Raw genomic sequence first — 19,257 nt, forward strand, 5'->3', positions numbered from 1 at the left:
GTCCCAGCTACTCAGGAGGCTGAGGCAGTAGAATGGCGTGAACCCAGGAGGCGGAACTTGCAGTGAGCCGAGATCACACCACTGCACTCCAGCCTGGGTGCCGAGATCGTGCCACTGCACTCCAGCCTGGGCGACAGAGCGAGACTCTGTCTCAAAAAAAAAAAACCAAAAAATTAGATGGGCATGGTGGTGCATGCCTGTAATCTCAGCTACTTGGGAGGCTGAGGCAAGAGAATTGCTTGAACGTGGGTGGCGGAGTTTGCAGTGAGCCTTGATTGTGCCGCTGCACTCCAGCCTGGATGACAGAGTCAGACTCTTTCCAAAAGAAGAAAAAAATGTGACCATGTGTTTTATAGCTCTTTGAGTATCATCAATCACTGTTATCCCTAAGAGGGAAATACCTGGCTTTAGTTTTAGGTTTCCAGCATTAGCCAAGAAAGCTCAGAATTGATATTCCTGGCTAAGTACCTCATTGCTGTCTCCTTAAATCTTGGTTAATGGCTACTGTCCTGACTAGCATAGTTATAGAGCATTTCCATGATTGTAGAATGTTCTGCCAATCTCAGGGACAGTTTTGCTTTTCTATGAAGCAATAAAATCAACTTCAAAACAAATGTTAACTATTTGTACAATGGATTTAAGATAGACCAGTTCACATACTTTTTTTTTTTTTTGAGACGGAGTTTCACTCTTGTTGCCTGGGCTGGAGTGCAATGGTGTGATCTCAGCTCACTGCAACTTCTGCCTCCTGGGTTCAAACGATTCTCCTGCCTCAGCCTCTCGAGTAGCTGGGATTACAGGGGCATGCACCACCACACCCAGCTAATTTTTTTGTATTTTTAGTAGAGATGGGGTTTCACCATGTTGGTCAGGTTGGTATCAAACTCCTGACCTCAAGTGATCTACCCGCCTCGGCCTCCCAAAGTGTTGGGATTATGGGCGTGAGCCACCACACCCGGCCTAAGATAGACCAGTTAACTTACTGTTTATATCTGATTACTCTCTCTTTGCCTTGTCTTCTACCTTTAAAAATCTCCCCACTAACTTCCCATTCTCCTTTAGCTGCCATCAGTCTTCTCCCTTCTCTGCAAACATCTCTGGAGAGTCCCAGCCTCAGCTCACAGAGCTTCCCGTTGCTCTGAGGTGGACCTTGTTTGCAAGGCTTCTTTGGCTCTCTTGGCCTGGACTCTGTCTACTACTTCAGCCATCCTTCCTTAACCCCTGCTGGTGGTTTCTATTGCCACACTCCATAGCAGCGTTTCCCGCCCAGATCATTACATCTCTGGGCACTGCTCTGGTCCTCCCTGCCTTTCCCTCTTTGTACCCTGCAGGCCGCTGCCCCCATCTTGAGTGTCCTCTTCAGTTGGCTTTCAGAGGGCCTCCTGGGTGTTCCCTGACCCACTTGCCACTCCCCAGTCACTGGGTTCAGTCCTTCCTGCCCACCAGCACATGCTTTCTAGGCTCTATCCTAGGCCGTCTTCTCTCTTTGTAGTCTCTGGGCCAGTGTTGTTCTAGAGAGTGGCAGAATTTTCTATAACCATGGCAGTGCTCCATAGCTATGCCAGCCAAGACGGTAGCCACTAACCACATATAGCTGTTGAGCCCTTGAAATGCAGCTAGTGTGACTGAAGAACTGAACCCCTGATTCAGTTTAATTTTCATTAAATTTAAATTTAAATAACCCTATGTGGGTAGTGGCTCCAGTATCGGGCAGGGCAGCCTGAGAGTCAGGGCTGTTCTCCTGTCTTCAGTGTCTAGATGAGGGATCTCTGAGGACCCATCTCTGGAGCTGCAGTTCAGTGTAGCCAGCTGCCCCGTGACACTTATATATAGCTGATTTGTGGATATGTCAGACACGGTGTGATGAGCTCAGCTTTCTGTCCTCCTGCCCACATCTGCCCCTGCCCCATTTCCCCCACTTTGTATCTTATCAAGCTAGAAACAGGTCACCACAACTCTTCATTTCCACTCACCAAGTCTTTTGTTTCCCCTACTAAATATTTTGCGAGAAGAAAGTGTGTACATTTGTATTCACATACATGTACATGCACATACACATGCACATACGCAGGGGTCCCCAACCTCTGTTAAAAGCCAGACTGCAGGCCGTGCATGGTGGCTCACGCCTGTAATTCCAGAACTTTGGGAGGCCGAGGCCGGTGCATCACAAGGTCAGGAGATCGAGACCATTCCGGCTCACACAGTGAAACCCCGTCTCTACTAAAAATACAAAAATTTAGCCGGGCGTGGTGCCAGGCACCTGTAGTCCCAGCTACTTGGGAGGCTGATGCAGGAGAATGGCATGAACCCGGGAGGTGGAGCTTGCAGTGAGCCGAGATTGTGCCATTGCACTCCAGCCTGGGCAACAGAGCGAGACTCCATCTCAAAAAAAAAAAAAAAAAATTGGGCTGCACAGGAAGAGGTGAGCAAGCATTACCACCTGAGCTCTATCTCCTCTCATGCCAGTGGTGGCATTAGATTCTCATAGGAGCGTGTATGAGTTCGTTCTCACACTGCTATAAAGACATACCTGAGACATATAAAGAAAAGAGGTTTAATTGGCTCATGGTTCTGTGGGCTGTACAGGCCTCTGTTTCTGGGAAGGCCTCAGGAAACTTGCAGTCATGGCAGAAGGTGAAGGGGAAGTAGGCATATCTTCACATGGCCCACAGGAAAGAGAGAGAGAAAAGGAGGGAGAGAGAGGGGGGGAGAGAGAGAGAGAAAGAGAAAGATTGAGAGGGAGAGGCAGAGAGGAGAGAGAAAGGAGAGCACCTGTAGGGGGAGTTGCTACACAAAGGAGCCCTAGGGGAATGGTGCTCAACCATTAGAAACTACCCCCATGATCCAATCACCTCCCACCAGGCCCCACCTCCAACACTGGAGATTACAATTCAACATGAGATTTGGGTGGGGACACAGAGCCAAACCATATCAGAACATGAATCCTATTGTGAACTGCACATTTGAGGGATCTAGGTTGCATACTCCTTATGAGAATCTAATGCCTGATGATGATTTGAGGTGGAACAGTTTCATCCCGAAACCATCCCCCGCCAACCCCGGTTTGTGGAAAAATTGTCTTCCACAGAACTGGTCCCTGGTGCCAAAAAGTTTGGGGACCTCTGCACATATGCATGCACCTGTACATGGACACATAATACATGTACATAAGCATACTTTATGTTCTCTGCCACTTCTGGTCCAGACTGATATACTATCTTGTTTGGATTACTGCACTAGCCTTTTGTTTGGGAAACAGCATTTTTTTTTTAAATTTAATTTATTTTTTTTGAGATAGGGTGTCACTCTGTTGCCCAGCTTGGAGTGCAGTGTCATGATCATAGCTCACTGTGGCCTCTATCTCCCAGGCTCAAGTGATCCTTCTGCCTCAGCCTCCTCAGTAGTTGGGACTACAGGCGTGGCCACCATGCCCAGCTAATTTTTTGATTTTTTTTTTTTTTTTTTTTTTTTTTTTTTTGAGACAGAGTCTCATCCTGTCGCCTGGGCTGGAGTGGATTGGCATGATCTCGGCTCACTGCAACTTCTGCCTCCCAGGTTCAAGTGATTCTCCTGCTTCAGCCTCCCAAGTAGTTGGGATTACAGGCACCTGCCACCACACCCAGCTAACTTTTTGTATTTTTAGTAGAGACGGGGTTTCATCATGTTGGCCAGGCTGGTCTCGAACTCCTGACCTCGTGATTCACCCGCCTCGGCCTCCCAAAGTGCTGGGATTACAGGCATGAGCCACCACTCCCAGCCAGGAAACAGCATTCTTGAGATAATTCATATAATTCACCCATTTAAAGTATATAATTCATTCTCTTTAGTATGCCCACAGAGTTTTACAGCCATCACCAGAATCAGTTTTAGACCCCACAAAGGAACTCTGTACCCTTTACCCAAAATCTCCCATGCCCCCAGCTGCAGGCAGCCACTAACCTGCCTTCTGTCTCTGTGACTCTGTGTCTTCTGGACATTACTGTGGATGGACTCATACAGTCAGTGAGCTTGTGACTGGTGCCTTCTACCAAGCAGGGTTTTCATTGTAGCAGCCTCTCTCTTTTTCTTTTTCTTTTTCTTTTTAATTGAGACAGAGCCTCTGCCTCCCGGGTTCAAGCGATTCTCCTGCCTCAGCCTCCCGAGTGGCTGGGATTACAGGCCCATGCCACCACGCCTGGCTAATTTTTTTTTTTTTTTAGTAGAGATGGGGTTTCAACATGTTAGTCAGGGTGGTCTCGATCTCCTGACCTCATGATCTGCCCACCTCGGCCTCCCAAAGTGCTGTGATTACAGGCGTGAGCCACCATGCCCGGGTAACCTCTCATGTACTGTCTGCAGTTCTTCCCTGATGCCTTCCAGTTCATGCACCTGATTGTAGCCACTCATCCTATTATGGTTTAAGGTGACTGTCTTAGTCAGCATGGGTTACCATAACAAAATACCATAGCCTGGGTGGCTTCAACAACAGAATTTACTTCTCACAGTTCTGGGGGTTGGGAAGTCCAAGATCCAGGACTTTTGCCTTGCCCTTATGTGGTGAGGGGGTGAGGGAGCTCTCTGGGGCCTGTTATATATGGACACTAATCTCATTCATGAGGGGTCTGCCCTCATGAACCAGTCACCTCCCAAAGGCCCCACCTCCTAATACCATCACCCTGGTAATTAAGTTTCAGTGTATAAATTTGGGGGACTATAGGCATTGAAACCATAACAAGCACTTTTCTAAGATCAGGGAGTGAGTAAGTAGCAGAGCTAGGACCTCAATTCCACATCTCGGTCATCTTTCTTTCACTCTGCTCCATGATGGCTACCTCCTAGAGCATTGGGAGTCTCGATGTTCTATATTCTCTCATGTGTTGTGTATTGGAGAGAGTTGAGGCTTTATGAATACATCTGGCTTTGTTGACTTCTAGCTTTGCTGGTAACCAGCTGTGACCTTGAATAAGTTACTTCATCTCTGAGCCTGTTTCCTCTTTTAGAAACAGGAGTTTAAAATGCTGCTTTGGGTTGGGCACGGTGGCTCATGCCTGTAATTCCAGCACTTTGAGAGGCTGAGATGGGAGGATCACCAGAGCTTGGAGTTCGAGACCAGCCTGGGCATCATAGTGTGAGATCCTGTCTCCTCAAGAAATTAAAAAATTAGCTGGGTCACGTGGCATGTGCTGGTGGTCCCATCTACTCTGGAGGCTGAGGTGGGAGGATTGCTTGAGCCTAGGAGGTTGAGGCTACAATGAACTATGATTGCACCCCATCCTGGGTGACGAGTGAGACCCTGTCTCAAAAAAGAAAAAAAAATGCTGCTTTGTACCCCTTTCATGTCATGGTATCATGGCCAACATAGAATGCCCTGGTTGTTTGCTGTTGGGGGGCATGGGCCTGGGGGCTCCCTGAGGGCTCCTTCCATCTTCAACTCGTTCTCTGTGCACGTGTTAGGAAGTTGTGGGCCAGTCACTACCATGTATCATTGTGTGGGTAAAAGTAAATAAAATGTGTAGAGTGTCTGAACTGTACATATCAGGGTCCAAGAACAAAATGAGTGACATGGGTTAGCTCTTTTTAATAAATGGTAAAACCAAATATTCTAACTTTCCGTTTTGTTATACTTCCATCAATTGTTTTTGTTTTTTGTTTTTTGTTTTTGTTTTTCTATTTTAGGCAGCCTTGCCTTCTCTAACAAACCCACCTTCTCTAAGTCCCATCCGACGAAAGGGGAAGGAGAAAGAACCAGGAGAACAAGCATCTGTACCGTTGAGTCCCAAGAAAGGCAGTGAGGCCAGTGCAGGTAGGAAACAGTGTGGGGAAGGGAGGGACATGAGTGCAGCATCTGTCGTGTAGAAACGTAGGATTTAAGTAACTTGGTGTTTTAGAGAAATATAATACACATCAGTAAAGTGAGAGAAAGTTTCTCCAGGTGCAGTTCAAGATATTAGAAACTAATGACTGATGTACACAGACCACCTTTTGGTCTGAAGCATCTCTAAGTGCCATCTGCTGACAAGCAGCCCCTGCAGCCTCCAGGCTTCCAGCCCTAGCATGGAGCCTCACTCTCCTGTGCTTCCCTGATTGCAGGCGATGGCTGGAGAGGCCTCCTGATTTTCAGTAAGGGAAGTGGTGTAGATGCTTAGGAATAGACGTAGTGAGTGAAAAAACTGATTCTGGTATGTCAAAAATTCTGACTGGAAATGGAATATTTACATTTGGAAGAGCTAAAGGAGAGAGAAAGTGGGGATAAAGTCATCTGAGTTGGAGGAGCTTAAACCATTCACAAGTTTGGAAGACCTTTTTTTACCCGTGAAAAGGTCAGAACGGAAGGGGCTAGGATTTAGGTGTGACTGCAGTTTATCGAATTCCCATCCATACTGCTCTCGGTGGGCAGTGGCAGGGGCAGGAGAGGAGCCTGGCAAAGCATGAAGTGACTGCTGCTGCCTCTGCTATCTGGGCCACCTGGCCGCCTGTCTGTACAGTCTCCTTCCAAACCCATTCTCATGCTGTCTGTTGGCACCCAGGGGCCAGTGATGGTTCTCGCATTTGTTTTGTGTATATAGCATTTATATCAAGGCTATTTATTTATTTTATTTATTTATTTTTTTGAGACAGAATCTCGCTCTGCCACCCAGGCTGGAGTGCAGTGGCGCCATCTTGGCTCAGTGCAAGCTCCGCCTCCTGGGTTCAAGCAATTCTTCTGCCTCAGCCTCCTGAGTAGCTGGGACTACAGGTGCGCACCACCACACTTGGCTAATTTTTTGTATTTTTTTTTTTTTAGTAGAGATGGGGTTTCACCATGTTGGCCAGGATGGTCTTGATCTCCTGACCTCGTGATCTGCCCGCCTCAGCCTCTCAAAGTGCTGGGATTACAGGCATGAGCCACTGCACCCGGCCTATTTATTTATTTTTAATTGACAAAATTGTATATATCTATAATATACAACATGTTTGAAATATGTATACATTGGCCAGGCGTGGTGGCTCACGCCTGTAATCCCAGCACTTTGGGAGGCTGAGGTGGGTGGATCATGAGGTCAGGAGTTCAAGACCAAACCGGCCAGCATGGTGAAATCCCCTCTGCACTAAAAATACCAAAAAAAAAAAAAAAAAAAAAAAATCTGGGCATGGTGGCGTGCGCCAGTAGTCCCAGCTACTTGGAGGCCGAGGCAGGAGAATTGCTTGAATCCGGCAGGTGGAGGTTGCAGTAAGCTGAGTTCATGCCACTGCACTCCAGCCTGGGTGACAGAGCGAGACTCTGTCTCAAAAAAAAAGAAGAAGAAATACATATGCATTGTGGAATGGCTAATTAACCTGTGCATCACCTCACATATTGTTTTGTGGTGAGAACACTTAAAATCTACTCGTTCAGTGATTTTCTTGCACATGGTACATTGCTATTAACTGCAGTCACCATGCTATACAGTAGATCTCTTGAACTCATTCCTTCTGTCTATAAATGAAATTTTGTATCCTTGACCAACACATTCAAGGTTTTTTTTGAGACGGAATCTTCTTCACCCAGGCTGGAGTACAATGGCACGATCTCATCTCACTGCAACCTCCGCCTCCCAGGTTCAAGCGATTCTCCTGCCTCAGCCTCCTGAGTAGCTGGGATTACAGGCACATGCTACTGCACCCGACTAATTTTTGTATTTTTAGTAGAGGTGGAGTTTCACCATGTTGGCCAGGCTGGTCTCGAACTCCTGACCTCAAGTGATCCACCTGCCTTGGCCTCCCAAAGTGCTGGGGTTACAGGTGTGAGCCACTGCACCCTGCCTAAAGCGTTTTAAAAGATGCTCTTTTCTAAGAATTGACTGTAGTACAGGAGGAAGATTGACCTGCTGAAAAGCCTCAGCCTTTACAAGTGTAAAATTATCAGTATTTGACTATCATCTTTCTGATGAATTAAATAAACTAAGGACTCCAAGTCAAAAGTCTTCAAACTGAAGTAGAATTGTTGTATATAGTGCTTGGCACTTTAATATTTAGTATCGGTTTAATGATAATGTTTGTGCCTTTACCATCTTTAAAACATTTTTACATCATCCCTGTTTGATTACTTGGTGTGCTCATGAAGTCATTGGGCACTAAGGAATCTTAGGCTCAGAGAGGTTCTGGAATTGGCCAGTGGTCCTTGAATCAGCTGCTCCTGTGATTCTCTAACTGATTTCTCACAAAGCAAACAAGCAACCATAACAAAACAACTGTGCACACGGCTCTTCTTATTTTGTTATTTAAAAAGTACTTAGGCTCTACTTATGTTTGTTAGTCAATTTCTCATTACTTCTAGTTCATCAAAAGGTCAGAGGAAATATTTGAATATTTTCATACTAGAATACTTTAAAAAATCATGATTTCCAGTAATCTCTTTAAAACTTGGCAAGTTATTTTGATCTGAAAGTTTATCTTTTGTGTGCATATTTTTAAAGCTTCTAGACAATCTGATACCTCGGGTCCTGTTATAACAAGTAAATCCTCATCACTGGGGAGTTTCTATCATCTTCCTTCATACCTCAAACTGCATGATGTCCTGAAAGCTACACACGCTAACTACAAGGTATGGGCCTCTGCATCTTTTGAAAATATGTATGCATACATACGTATGTCTAATGGATAATTGATGTTTTTCTTATGATTTGTAGGATGTATAAGCCCTTTGAGATATGAGTTACAATTAGTTTTTTCAAGTTTGTTGTCTTTCAGCTTTGTTTAGGATAGCTTCTATCATACAGGTGTTTTGGATTTTCATATTGTTTGTACTCACAGCTAAGATTGATTACAGTGACAGAGCTAGGATATGCAGCCAGGTTATAGGGGGACGTGGCCCTGGTGGAGTCTGGAGGGATCCATGTACAGGCTTCCTTCCCTCCCTTGAGGCTCACACAAAAATACAGCAACATGCTGGTGCTGCAGGTACCCTCTGCCTAACGTGAGCCACAATTCCAGACCCACAGAAGAAAAGCAGGCATTCTGCACAAACCATGTGTTTCAAATAGTCTGGGCGTGGTGAGCCACTTGATATCAGCTAGGGAAAGTTTATGTCAGCGTAAGGAACTGTTCACCAGATTACTGCCAAGACCCAGCCTTTCTGTCTAGGGATGTTTTAGTTTTTTAGTTCATTTTTTATTAACTTTAAAATTTTCTATTCATCTGCAATTTGTTAGATATGAAGTATGCGTCCAATTTAATTTTTGTTTTTGGTTGTCCCCAATACTGTTTACAGAAGAATTTTTCTGCACTAATTGGCTTGAGTTACTTACATTCTCATAATTCTCTAGTTTCAGTAGTTTCATTTATTATTTTGTTATATCAATCTATCTGTCTGCTCATCTATTAGAAGCATCCTTTTTTTTTTTTTTTGTTAGACAGAGTCTTGCTCTGTCCCCAGATTGGAGTGCAGTGGTGCAACCATGCCTCCCTGCAGTCTCAGCCTCCAGGGCTCAAGTGATCCTCCCACCTCAGCTCCTGAGTACCTGGGACTACGGGCATGTGCCACCATACCCAGCTAATTTTTACATTTTTTGTAGAGACAGGATCTCCCTAAGTTGCCTGGGCTGGCCTCAAGCTCCTGGCTTAAGTAATCCTCCCTCCTTGGCCTCCCAAAGTGCTGGGATTACAGGCGTGAGCAACTGCACCCGGCTAGAAGTATACTTCTTAATTATTGTAGCTTCATGGTATTTATGAGGGGATCAGTTACCCTGTTGTTCTTTAGAATTTTCTGGATATTCTTCTTTATTGATTTTGGGATGTGAACAATAGAATCAACTTCTACTTGTAGATTAATGTAGGGAGAACTTATACCTCAGATGTTAAGTCACCCTGTCCAGAATGTGGGATGCTTTCCTATTTGTTCAAAACTTTTTAAATTCCTATTTGTTCAAAACTTTTTAAAGCACATGAAATTTAAAGGACTTAAAAAAAACTTTAAAGATTATTTCACGTAGCTCTTGCACATTTCTTGATAAATGAATCCTCAGGTATTCCTCTGTTTTTGTTACTAATAGTTACTTCTCATGAGTTTTTTTTCCCCTGAAAATCATTTATGAAACGTATGTGGCTTCTTTTCTGAAGAATGTTTGATAATTTTGGAAGATATAAAAGTCTTCATATTTTACAAGATTTGGAGTCTCTCTAAGCTGCATGGTTCTCATGTCAGCTCCCAAAGCAGAATACGGCATGTTGAAAAATGCCATAGAGAAGATACTTCTTTTCCACCTGTTTTCAACTCATATCATCTTGAATTTCAGGGCACCTTTCTGTGCTCCTAGCGCTTGCTGTCTATTATTTTCCTTCCTGAATACCCTGAACTCCAGCATGTTCTGCTATAATTCTGGCCTCCCTGGCATCTTCGACTCCTGTTTCCTTTGCTCTGTCATCCCCACGGTCAGCTTCTGCTGTGCAGCTTCTCAGCTGAAGTGTGTTTGGAGTGCCTGGGTGTCTTGCTGGATCTTTGAGTATTGCCTCTGGTTTCCTTGGTTCCTTCTGCGGAGTTGCTCAGCATCCCCACTCCCCATTTCTTGTGTGGCCCTTCCTGCTCTCCTCTGATTCCTTTTGTCTTCCCTGGTTTCTTGTTTTGGTTTCGAGTCTCCACAGAACTTTTGCAGCTCTTTTGAAAACCTGGAGGCTTTTTCATCTTAATTCTCATCTCATGACCTCTTTTCCCTTCTTTGAGAGCTAGACCTTCCCATGGTGAGCTTCTCTTTCCCAAATTCCATGCCTTCTTTTCCCTCCCACTTACCTGTTGTCCAGGAGAGGTCAGATTGCTGTGTACATTGGAGGAGAACCCTTTCTTCCCTGGGCTCTTCATCTCACATGACATCACCACATCACTTCGTCCCTTGGACCCTCAGTGGTGTCACTGCTGAATTTTTCTTTCCTTTGACTGGCCTTAGGGCACACCCAGGTTGACTAGTGTAGTCATGGTATTTAGATCCACTCACATTTTCAGTTTCTGTGTCTGTCTGTTGCCTGATTCTATCTTTGCCCAGAGAAAGCTTCTCTTTCACAAGGGTTCTTAGATTTATGTTCACTGAGCGCCTTCTTTTCTGAGGCAGTGCTTTACCAATATTTATTTTCGTAGTCAGTCTCGCCCTACCTTTCTTGTTACACATGATGTCTTTGGTCCTGACCCATTCTCTCAGTCTGTAAAATAGAATTGCTGTATAATTTAATTACATGAAATCCTTTAGAATCTTAACACATCTTACACCTGATTTAATATTTTATTGTATCCAAATTGAACCAACCCTATGTGAATTTGACAGTGATTTCTCCCAGGGTTCCTAATGTATAAGGAATAGGACTTCGTATTTTCTATTTTTTGATATACCACATACCAGATACTGATTATGATGGACATTTAACCCTTTTTTTCTCATTATGAAAGAAAGTTAGGAATTATTTCTTCCAGTAGCCCCAGTGTAACCTGAAAGCCTTTGAAAGAGTAGTTTTTGTATAGCTATCTGAAAGGAATTTCTTTCCAAGATATTTTCCCAGTGCTGACAACAAACACGCAGACACACCCTGCAAGGTGAGTGTACAGCGCCGCACAGTGGAGGCACCTGCCGCAGCCATCCATGTTTGTGTCTTTGGTTGTACATTATGAGATCGTGACAGGGCCAGTAACCGTGTGTTCTCTCCTTCACCTTCCCAAGGTCACCTTGGATCTTCAGAACAGCACGGAAAAGTTTGGAGGGTTTCTCCGCTCAGCCTTGGATGTTCTTTCTCAGATCCTAGAGCTGGCCACACTGCAGGACATTGGGAAGGTTTGTGTCTTGTTTTTTCTCCTTGAGTTGTGGCTGGCACACTTGATGTGCGTCCTCTGGGCTGAGTTCATCTAGGATGGAGCCCGGTTCTCCAGGGTGCCTCCGGGCGACTCCTCCCTGCCCCACGTGCTTGCATCACAGGACCTGAGTCTGACTCTGCCTTAGCCGTGAAGTTTAGGTGGAAGGTTCTATTTGTATTCTATTTTTGTCTGTTATCATGTATTAGCTTAGACCCAGTTTAGTTTAGAAAATTAATGGGTTTCAAAATGTGTTTATAGAGTCCTTTATTTCTTAATTTGACCTTTTCAAGTAGAAAGGGGCAAAACAGATGGGGGAGGGGGCGGGGCGGGAGGTGTGACTTGCTCTTTTGTGCCTGAGGAAGTAACAGAGCTGGGGTTGACAGTCATATTCTCTGACAGAGATAGTCTCTGACTTATCTCACAGAAAGTCAGTGGCAGAGCCTGAGTTAAAAGTCTCATAGATTTTCTTTTTCTTTTATTTGGTGGCTAATTTCAGTTTTATTTTTATTTATTTATTTATTTATTTATTATACTTTAAGTTCTGGGTTACATGTGCGGAATGTGCAGTTTTGTTACATAGGTATACACGTGCCATGATGGTTTGCTGCACCCATCAACCTGTCACCTACATTAGGTATTTCTCCTAATGTTATCCCTCCTCTAGTCCCCTCACTCCCCACAGGCCCCGGTGTGTGATGTTCCCCTCCCTGTGTCCATGTGTTCTCATTGTTCAGTTCCCACTTATGAGTGAGAACATGCAGTGTTTGGTTTTATCATCTTGTGATAGTTTGCTGAGAGTGATGGTTTCCAGCTTCATCCATGTCCCTGCAAAGGACATGAACTCATCCTTTTTTATGGTTGTATAGTGTTCCATGGTGTATATGTGCCACATTTTCTTAATCCAGTCTATCATTGATGGACATTCAAGTTGGTTCCAAGTCTTTGCTATTGTGACTAGTGCCACAATAAACGTACGTGTGCATGTGTGTTTATCGTAGAATGATTTATAATCCTTTGGGTATATGCCCAGTAATGGGATTGCTGGGTCAAATAGTATTTCTAGTTCTAGACCTTTGAGGAATCGCCACACTGTCTTCCACAATGGTTGAACTAATTTACACTCCCACCAACAGTGTAAAAGTGTTCCTATTTTTCCACAACCTCTCCAGCATCTGTTGTTTAGTGACTTTTTAACGATCGCCATTCTAACTGGCGTGAGATGGTATCTCATTGTGATTTTCATTTGCATTTCTCTAATGACCAGTGGTGATGAGCATTTTTTCATATGTCTGTTGGCTGCATAAATGTCTTCTTTTGCGAAGTGACTGTTCATATCCGTTGTCCATTTTTTGTTGGGGTTGTTTGCTTTTTTTCCGTAAATTTGTTTAAGTTCTTTGTAGATTCTGGATATTAGCCCTTTGTCAGATGGATAAGTTGCAAAAATTTTATCCCATTATGTAAGTTGCCTATTCACTCTGATGATAGTTTCTTTTGCTGTGCAGAAGCTCTTTAGTTTAATAGGTCCCATTTGTCAATTTTGGCTTTTGTTGCCATTGCTTTTGGTGTTTTAGACATGAAGTCTTTTCCTATGCCTATGTCCTGAATATTATTGCCCAGGTTTTCTTCTAGGATTTTTATGGTCCTAGGGCTTATGTTTAAGTCTTTGATCCATCTTGAGTTGATTTTTGTATAAGGTATAAAGAAGGGGTCCAGTTTCAGTTTTCTGCATGTGGCTAGCCAGTTTTCCCAACACCATTTATTAAATAGGGAATCTTTTCCCCATTGCTTATGTGTGTCAGGTTTGTCAAAGATCAGATGATTGTAGATGTGTGGTGTTATTTCTGAGGCCTCTGTTCTGTCCCATTGGTCTATATGTCTGTTTTGGTACCAGTACCATGCTGTTTTGGTTACTGTAGCCTTGTAGTATAGTTTGAAGTCAGGTAGTGTGATGCCTCCAGCTTTGTTCTTCTAGCCCAGGATTGTCTTGGCTATGCAGGCTCTTTTTTGGTTCCATATGAAGTTTAAAATAGTTTTTTCCAATTCTGTGAAGAAAGTCAGTGGTAGCTTGATGGGGATAGCACTGAATCTATAAATTACTTTGGGCAGTAAGGCCATTTTCATGATATTGATTCTTCCTATCCATGAACATGGAATGTTTTTCCATTTGTTTGTGTCCTCTCTTATTTCCTTGAGCAGTGGTTTGTAGTTCTCCTTGAAGAGGTCCTTCACATGCCTTGTAAGTTGTATTCCTAGGTATTTCATTCCCTTAGTAGCATTTGTGAATGGGAGTTCACTCATGACTTGGCCCTCTGTTTGTCTGTTATTGGTGTATAGGAATGCTTGTGATTTTTGCACATTGATTTTGTATCCTGAGACTTTGCTGAAGTTGCTTATCAGCTTAAGGAGATTTTGAGCTGAAACAATAGGGTTTTCTAAATATACAATCATGTCATCTGCAAACAGAGACAATTTGACTTCCTCTCTTCCTATTTGAATACTCTTTATTGCTTTCTCTTGCCTGATTGCCCTGGCCAGAACTTCCAATACTATGTTGAATAGGAGTGGTGAGAGAGGGCATCCTTGTCTTGTGCCGGTTTTTGAAGGGAATGCTTCCAGTTTTTGCCCATTCAGTATGATATTAGCTGTGGGTTTGTCATAAATAGCTCTTACTATGTTAAGATATGTTCCATCGATACCTAGTTTATTGAGAGTTTTTACATGAAAGGCTGTTGAATTTTGTTGAAGGCCTTTTCTGCATCTATTGAGATAATCATATGGTTTTTGTTGTTGGTTCTGTTTATGTGATGGATTACGTTTATTGATTTGCATATGTTGAACCAGCCTTGTATTCCAGGGATGAAGCTGACTTGATTGTGGTGGGTAAGCTTTTTGATGTGCTGCTGGATTCAGTTTGCCAGTATTTTATTGAGGATTTTCACATCGATGTTCATCAGGGATATTGACCTAAAATTCTCTTTTTTGGTTGCGTCTCTGCCAGGCTTTGGTATCAGGATGATGCTGGCCTCATAAAATGAGTTAGGGAGGATTCTCTCTTTTTCTATTGATTGGAATAGTTTCAGAAGGAATGGTACCAGCTCCTCTTTGTACCTCTGGTAGAATTTGGCTGTGAATCCGTCCTGGACTTTTTTTGGTTAGTAGGCCATTAACTATTGCCTCAATTTTAGAACCTGTTATTGGTGTATTCAGAGATTCAGCTTTTTCCTGTTTTAGTCTTGGGAGGGTGTATGTGTCCAGGAATTTATCCATTTCTTCTAGATTTTCTAGTTTATTTGGGTAGAGATGTTTATAGTATTCTCTGATGGTAGTTTGTGTTTCTGTGGGATCGGTGGTGATATCCCCTTTATCATTTTTTATTGAGTTTATTTGATTCTTCTCTCTTTTCTTTATTAGTCTTGCTAGCGGTCTGCCTATTTTATTGGTCTTTTCAAAAAATCAGCTCCTGGATTCATTGATTTTTTTTGTAGGGTTTTTTTGTATCTCTATCTCCTTTAGTTCTGCTCTGATCTTAGTTATTTTTTGTCTTCTGCTAGCTTTTGAATTTGTTTGCTCTTGCTTCTCTAGTTCTTTTAATTGTGATGTTAGGGTGTCGATTTTAGATCTTTCCTCCTTTCTCTTGTGGGCATTTGGTGCTATAAATTTCCCTCTACACACTGCTTTAAATGTGTCCCAGAGATTCTGGTACGTTGTGTCTTTGTTCTCATTGGTTTCAAAGAAAATTTTTATTTCTGCCTTCATTTTGTTATTTACCCAGTAATCGTTCAAGAGCAGGTTGTTCAGTTTCCATGTAGTTGTGTGGTTTTGAGCGAGATTCTCAATCCTGAGTTCTAATTTGCACTGTGGTCGGAGAGACAGTTTGTTGTGACTTCTGTTCTTTTACATTTGCTGAGGAGTGTTTTACTTCCAACTATGTGGGCAATTTTAGAATAAGTGCGATGTGGTGCTGAGAAGAATGTATATTCTGTTGATTTGGGGTGCAGAGTTCTGTAGATGTCTATTAGGTCCGCTTGGTCCAGAGCTGAGTTCAAGTCCTGGATATCCTTGTTAATTTTCTGGCTCATTGATCTGCCTAATATTGACAGTGGGGTGTTAAAGTCTCCCACTATTACCATGTGGGAGTCTCTTTGTAGGTCTCTAAGAACTTGCTTCATGAATCTGGGTGCTCCTGTATTGGGTGCATATATATTTAGGATAGTTAGCTCTTCTTGTTGAATTGATCCCTTTACCATTATGTAATGGCCTTTGTCTCCTTTGTCTCCTTTGATCTTTGTTGATTTAGTCTGTTTTATCAGAGACTAGGATTGCAATCCCTGCCTTTTTTTTGCTTTCCATTTGCTTGGTAGATCTTCCTCCATCCCTTTATTTTGAGCCTATGAGTGTCTTTGCATGTGAGATGGGTCTTGACTCTTTATCCAATTTGCCAGTCTGTGTCTTTTAATTGGGGCATTTAACCCATTTACATTTAAGGTTAATATTGTTATGTGTGAATTTGATCCTGTCATTATAATGCTAGCTGGTTATTTTGCCCGTTAACTGATGCAGTTTCTTCATAGCGTTGGTAGTCTTTACAATTGGGCATGTTTTTGCAGTGGCTGGTACTGGTTGTTCCTTTCCATGTTTAGTGCTTCCTTCAGGAGCTCTTGTAAGGCAGGCCTGGTGGTGACAAAATCTCTTAGCATTTGCGTGTCTGTAAAGGATTTTATTTCTTGTTCACTTATGAAGCTTAGTTGGGCTGGATATGAAATTCTGGGTTGAAAATACTTTTTTTAAAGAATGTTGAATATTGGCTCCCACTCTTTTCTGGCTTGCAGGATTTCTGCAGAGAGATCCGCTGTTAGTCTGATGGGCTTCCCTTTGTGGGTAACCCAACCTTTCTCTCTGGCTGCCCTTTTCCTTCATTTCAGTCTTGGTGTATCTGACGATTATGTGTCTTGGGGCTACTCTTCTAGAGGAGTATCTTTGTGGTGTTCTCTGTATTTCCTGAATTTGAATGTTGGTCTGCCTTGCTAGGTTGGGGAAGTTCTCCTGGATAATATCCTGAAGAGTGTTTTCTAACTTGGTTCCATTCTCCCCATCACTTTCAGGTACACCAATCAAACATAGATTTGGTCTTTTCACATAGTCGCATATTTCTTGGAGGCTTGGTTCATTTCTTTTCACTGTTTTTTCTCTAATCTTGTCTTCTCACTTTATTTCATTAATTTGATCTTCAATCACTGATATCCTTTCTTCCACTTGATCGAATCAGCTGTTGAAGCTTGTGTATGCTTCACGAAATTCTCATTCTGTGGTTTTCGGCTCCATCAGGTCATTTAAGCTCTTCTCTACACTGGTTATTCTAGCCATTAGTCTAACATTTTTTCAAGGTTTTTAGCTTCCTTATGATGGGTTAGAACATGCTCCTTTATTTAGCTCGGAGAAGTTTGTTATTACCAACCTTCTGAAGCCTACTTCTGTCAGTTCATCAAACTCATTCTCCATCCAGTTTTGTTCCCTTGCTGGTGAGGAGTTGTGTTCCTTTGGAGGAGAAGAGGTGTTCTGGTTTTTGGAATTTTCAGCCTTTCTTCTCTGGTTTCTCCCCATCATTGTGGTTTTATCTACCTTTGGTCTTTGATGTTGGTGACCTACGAATGGGGTTTTGGTGTGGATGTCCTTTTTGTTGATGTTGATGCTATTCCTTTCTGTTTGTTAGTTTTGTTTCTAACAGACAGACCCCTCAGCTGCAGGTCTGTTGGAGTTTGCTGGAGGTCCACTCCAGGCCCTGTTTGCCTGGGCATCACCAGCGGAGGCTGCAGAACAGCAAATATTGCTGCCTGATCCTTCCTCTGGAAACATCGTCCCAGAGCACGAAGGTGTCTGCCTGTATGAGGTGTTTGTTGGCCCCTACTGGGAGATGTCTCCCAGTCAGGCTACATGGGGGTCAGGGACCCACTTGAGGAGGCAGTCTGTCCGTTATCGGAGCTTGAATGCCATACTGGGAGAACCACTGCTCTCTTCAGAGCTATCAGGCAGGTATGTTTAAGTCTGGAGAAGCTGTCTGCTGCCTTTTGTTCAGATGTGCCCTTCCCCCAGAGGTGGAATCTAGAGAGGCAGTAGGCCTTGCTGAGCTGCAGTGGGCTCTGCCCAGTTCGACTTCACTGCTGCTTTGTTTACACTGTGAGCATAGAACCGCCTACTCTAGCCTCAGCAGTGGTGGACGCCCTTCCCCCGGCCAAGCTCCCACATCCCAGGTCGATTTCAGACTGCTGCGCTAGCAGTGAGCAAGGCCTCATGGGCGTGGGACCCGCTGAGCCAGGCACAAGAGAGGATCTCCTGGTCTGCTGGTTGTGAAGACTGTGGGAAAAGCGCAGTATTTGGGTAGGAGTGTACCGCTCCTTCAGGTACAGTCACTCAGGGCTTCCCTTGGCTAGGAAAGGGAAATCCCCCGACCCCTTGTGCTTCCTGGGTGAGGCAACGCCCCGCCCTGCTTCGGCTTGCCTTCCGTGGGCTGCACCCACTGTCCAACCAGTCCCAGTGAGATGAACTAGGTACCTCAGTTGGAAATGCAGAAATCACCTGTCTTCTGCGTCGGTCTCACTGGGAGCTGTAGACTGGAGCTGTTCCTATTCGGCCATTTTGGAAGCATACCTTCTTTTTTTTTTTTGAGGTGGAGTCTTGCTCTGTCGCCCAGGCTGGAGTGCATTGGCAGAATCTCGGCCCACTGCAACCTTTGCCTTCTGGGTTCAAGCGATTCTCCTACCTCAGCCTCTGGAGTAGCTGGGATTACAGGCACCTGCCACCACGCCCGGCTAATTTTTTGTATTTTTAGTGGAGATGGGGTTTCACCACGTTGGCCAGGCTAGTCTTGAACTCCTGACCTTGTGATCCACCCGCCTCAGCCTCCTAGAGTGCTGGGATCACAGGCGTCAGCCACCACGCCCAGCCATATTTTCAGATCTCCCTCTCTTTGCCCTAAACCACTGTGCTTAATAAGTAGTCTTTAGTGGCCAGCAGTCTCCATGTATAACACATTTTAGCAAAATGGAAAATACTACATGTTTTAAATTTGAATGTGAGATATACCAAAATAAACATCATCTAGATGGGATTCTTTAAATAATAAGATTTTCTTTTTCGTTGTGGGTTTTTTTTACCTTATTATTCTGACTGTCATACATAGAAATGGCTATTTTTCAATTACAGTCAGTGAATGTATCAAATGCTGCCTTATCCAAATAATAAAAGTAAATTACTAACAAGTCACAATTTAATGAAGATTGACGTTAGTTGATCTTTATATTCCTGAAATCAGCCAGATGGTTGTGTGTGTATCTATATATTTTTAAAGGTACATATAGATAATAAGCTCATCTCTGAAAATTTTTACGTTTGGCATAAGAATAACTAGATAATTAAGCATCTTATTCTCTGGCCTGTGTCTTTACAGTTAAAGGTAGATTTACTCACCTCTCCTTTTTTGTTTTTCTAAG

The 19,257-nt window shown here is 43.5% G+C and overlaps 1 protein-coding gene across 1 annotated transcript in view; it reads left to right on the forward strand.

Annotated features, from left to right (window-relative positions):
* Positions 1 to 19,257, forward strand: part of HTT (huntingtin) — a 166,804-nt gene that overhangs the window by 72,108 nt on the left and 75,439 nt on the right. The window contains exons 27-29 of the mRNA XM_055245541.2: positions 5,656 to 5,782; positions 8,415 to 8,542; positions 11,640 to 11,750. Of these exons, the coding sequence (XP_055101516.1) occupies positions 5,656 to 5,782; positions 8,415 to 8,542; positions 11,640 to 11,750 (366 nt within the window). The remainder of the gene's footprint in view (positions 1 to 5,655; positions 5,783 to 8,414; positions 8,543 to 11,639; positions 11,751 to 19,257) is intronic.

The sequence above is a fragment of the Symphalangus syndactylus genome, chromosome 16, assembly GCF_028878055.3.
Source record: "Symphalangus syndactylus isolate Jambi chromosome 16, NHGRI_mSymSyn1-v2.1_pri, whole genome shotgun sequence".
NCBI classification, from domain to species: Eukaryota; Metazoa; Chordata; class Mammalia; order Primates; family Hylobatidae; genus Symphalangus; species Symphalangus syndactylus.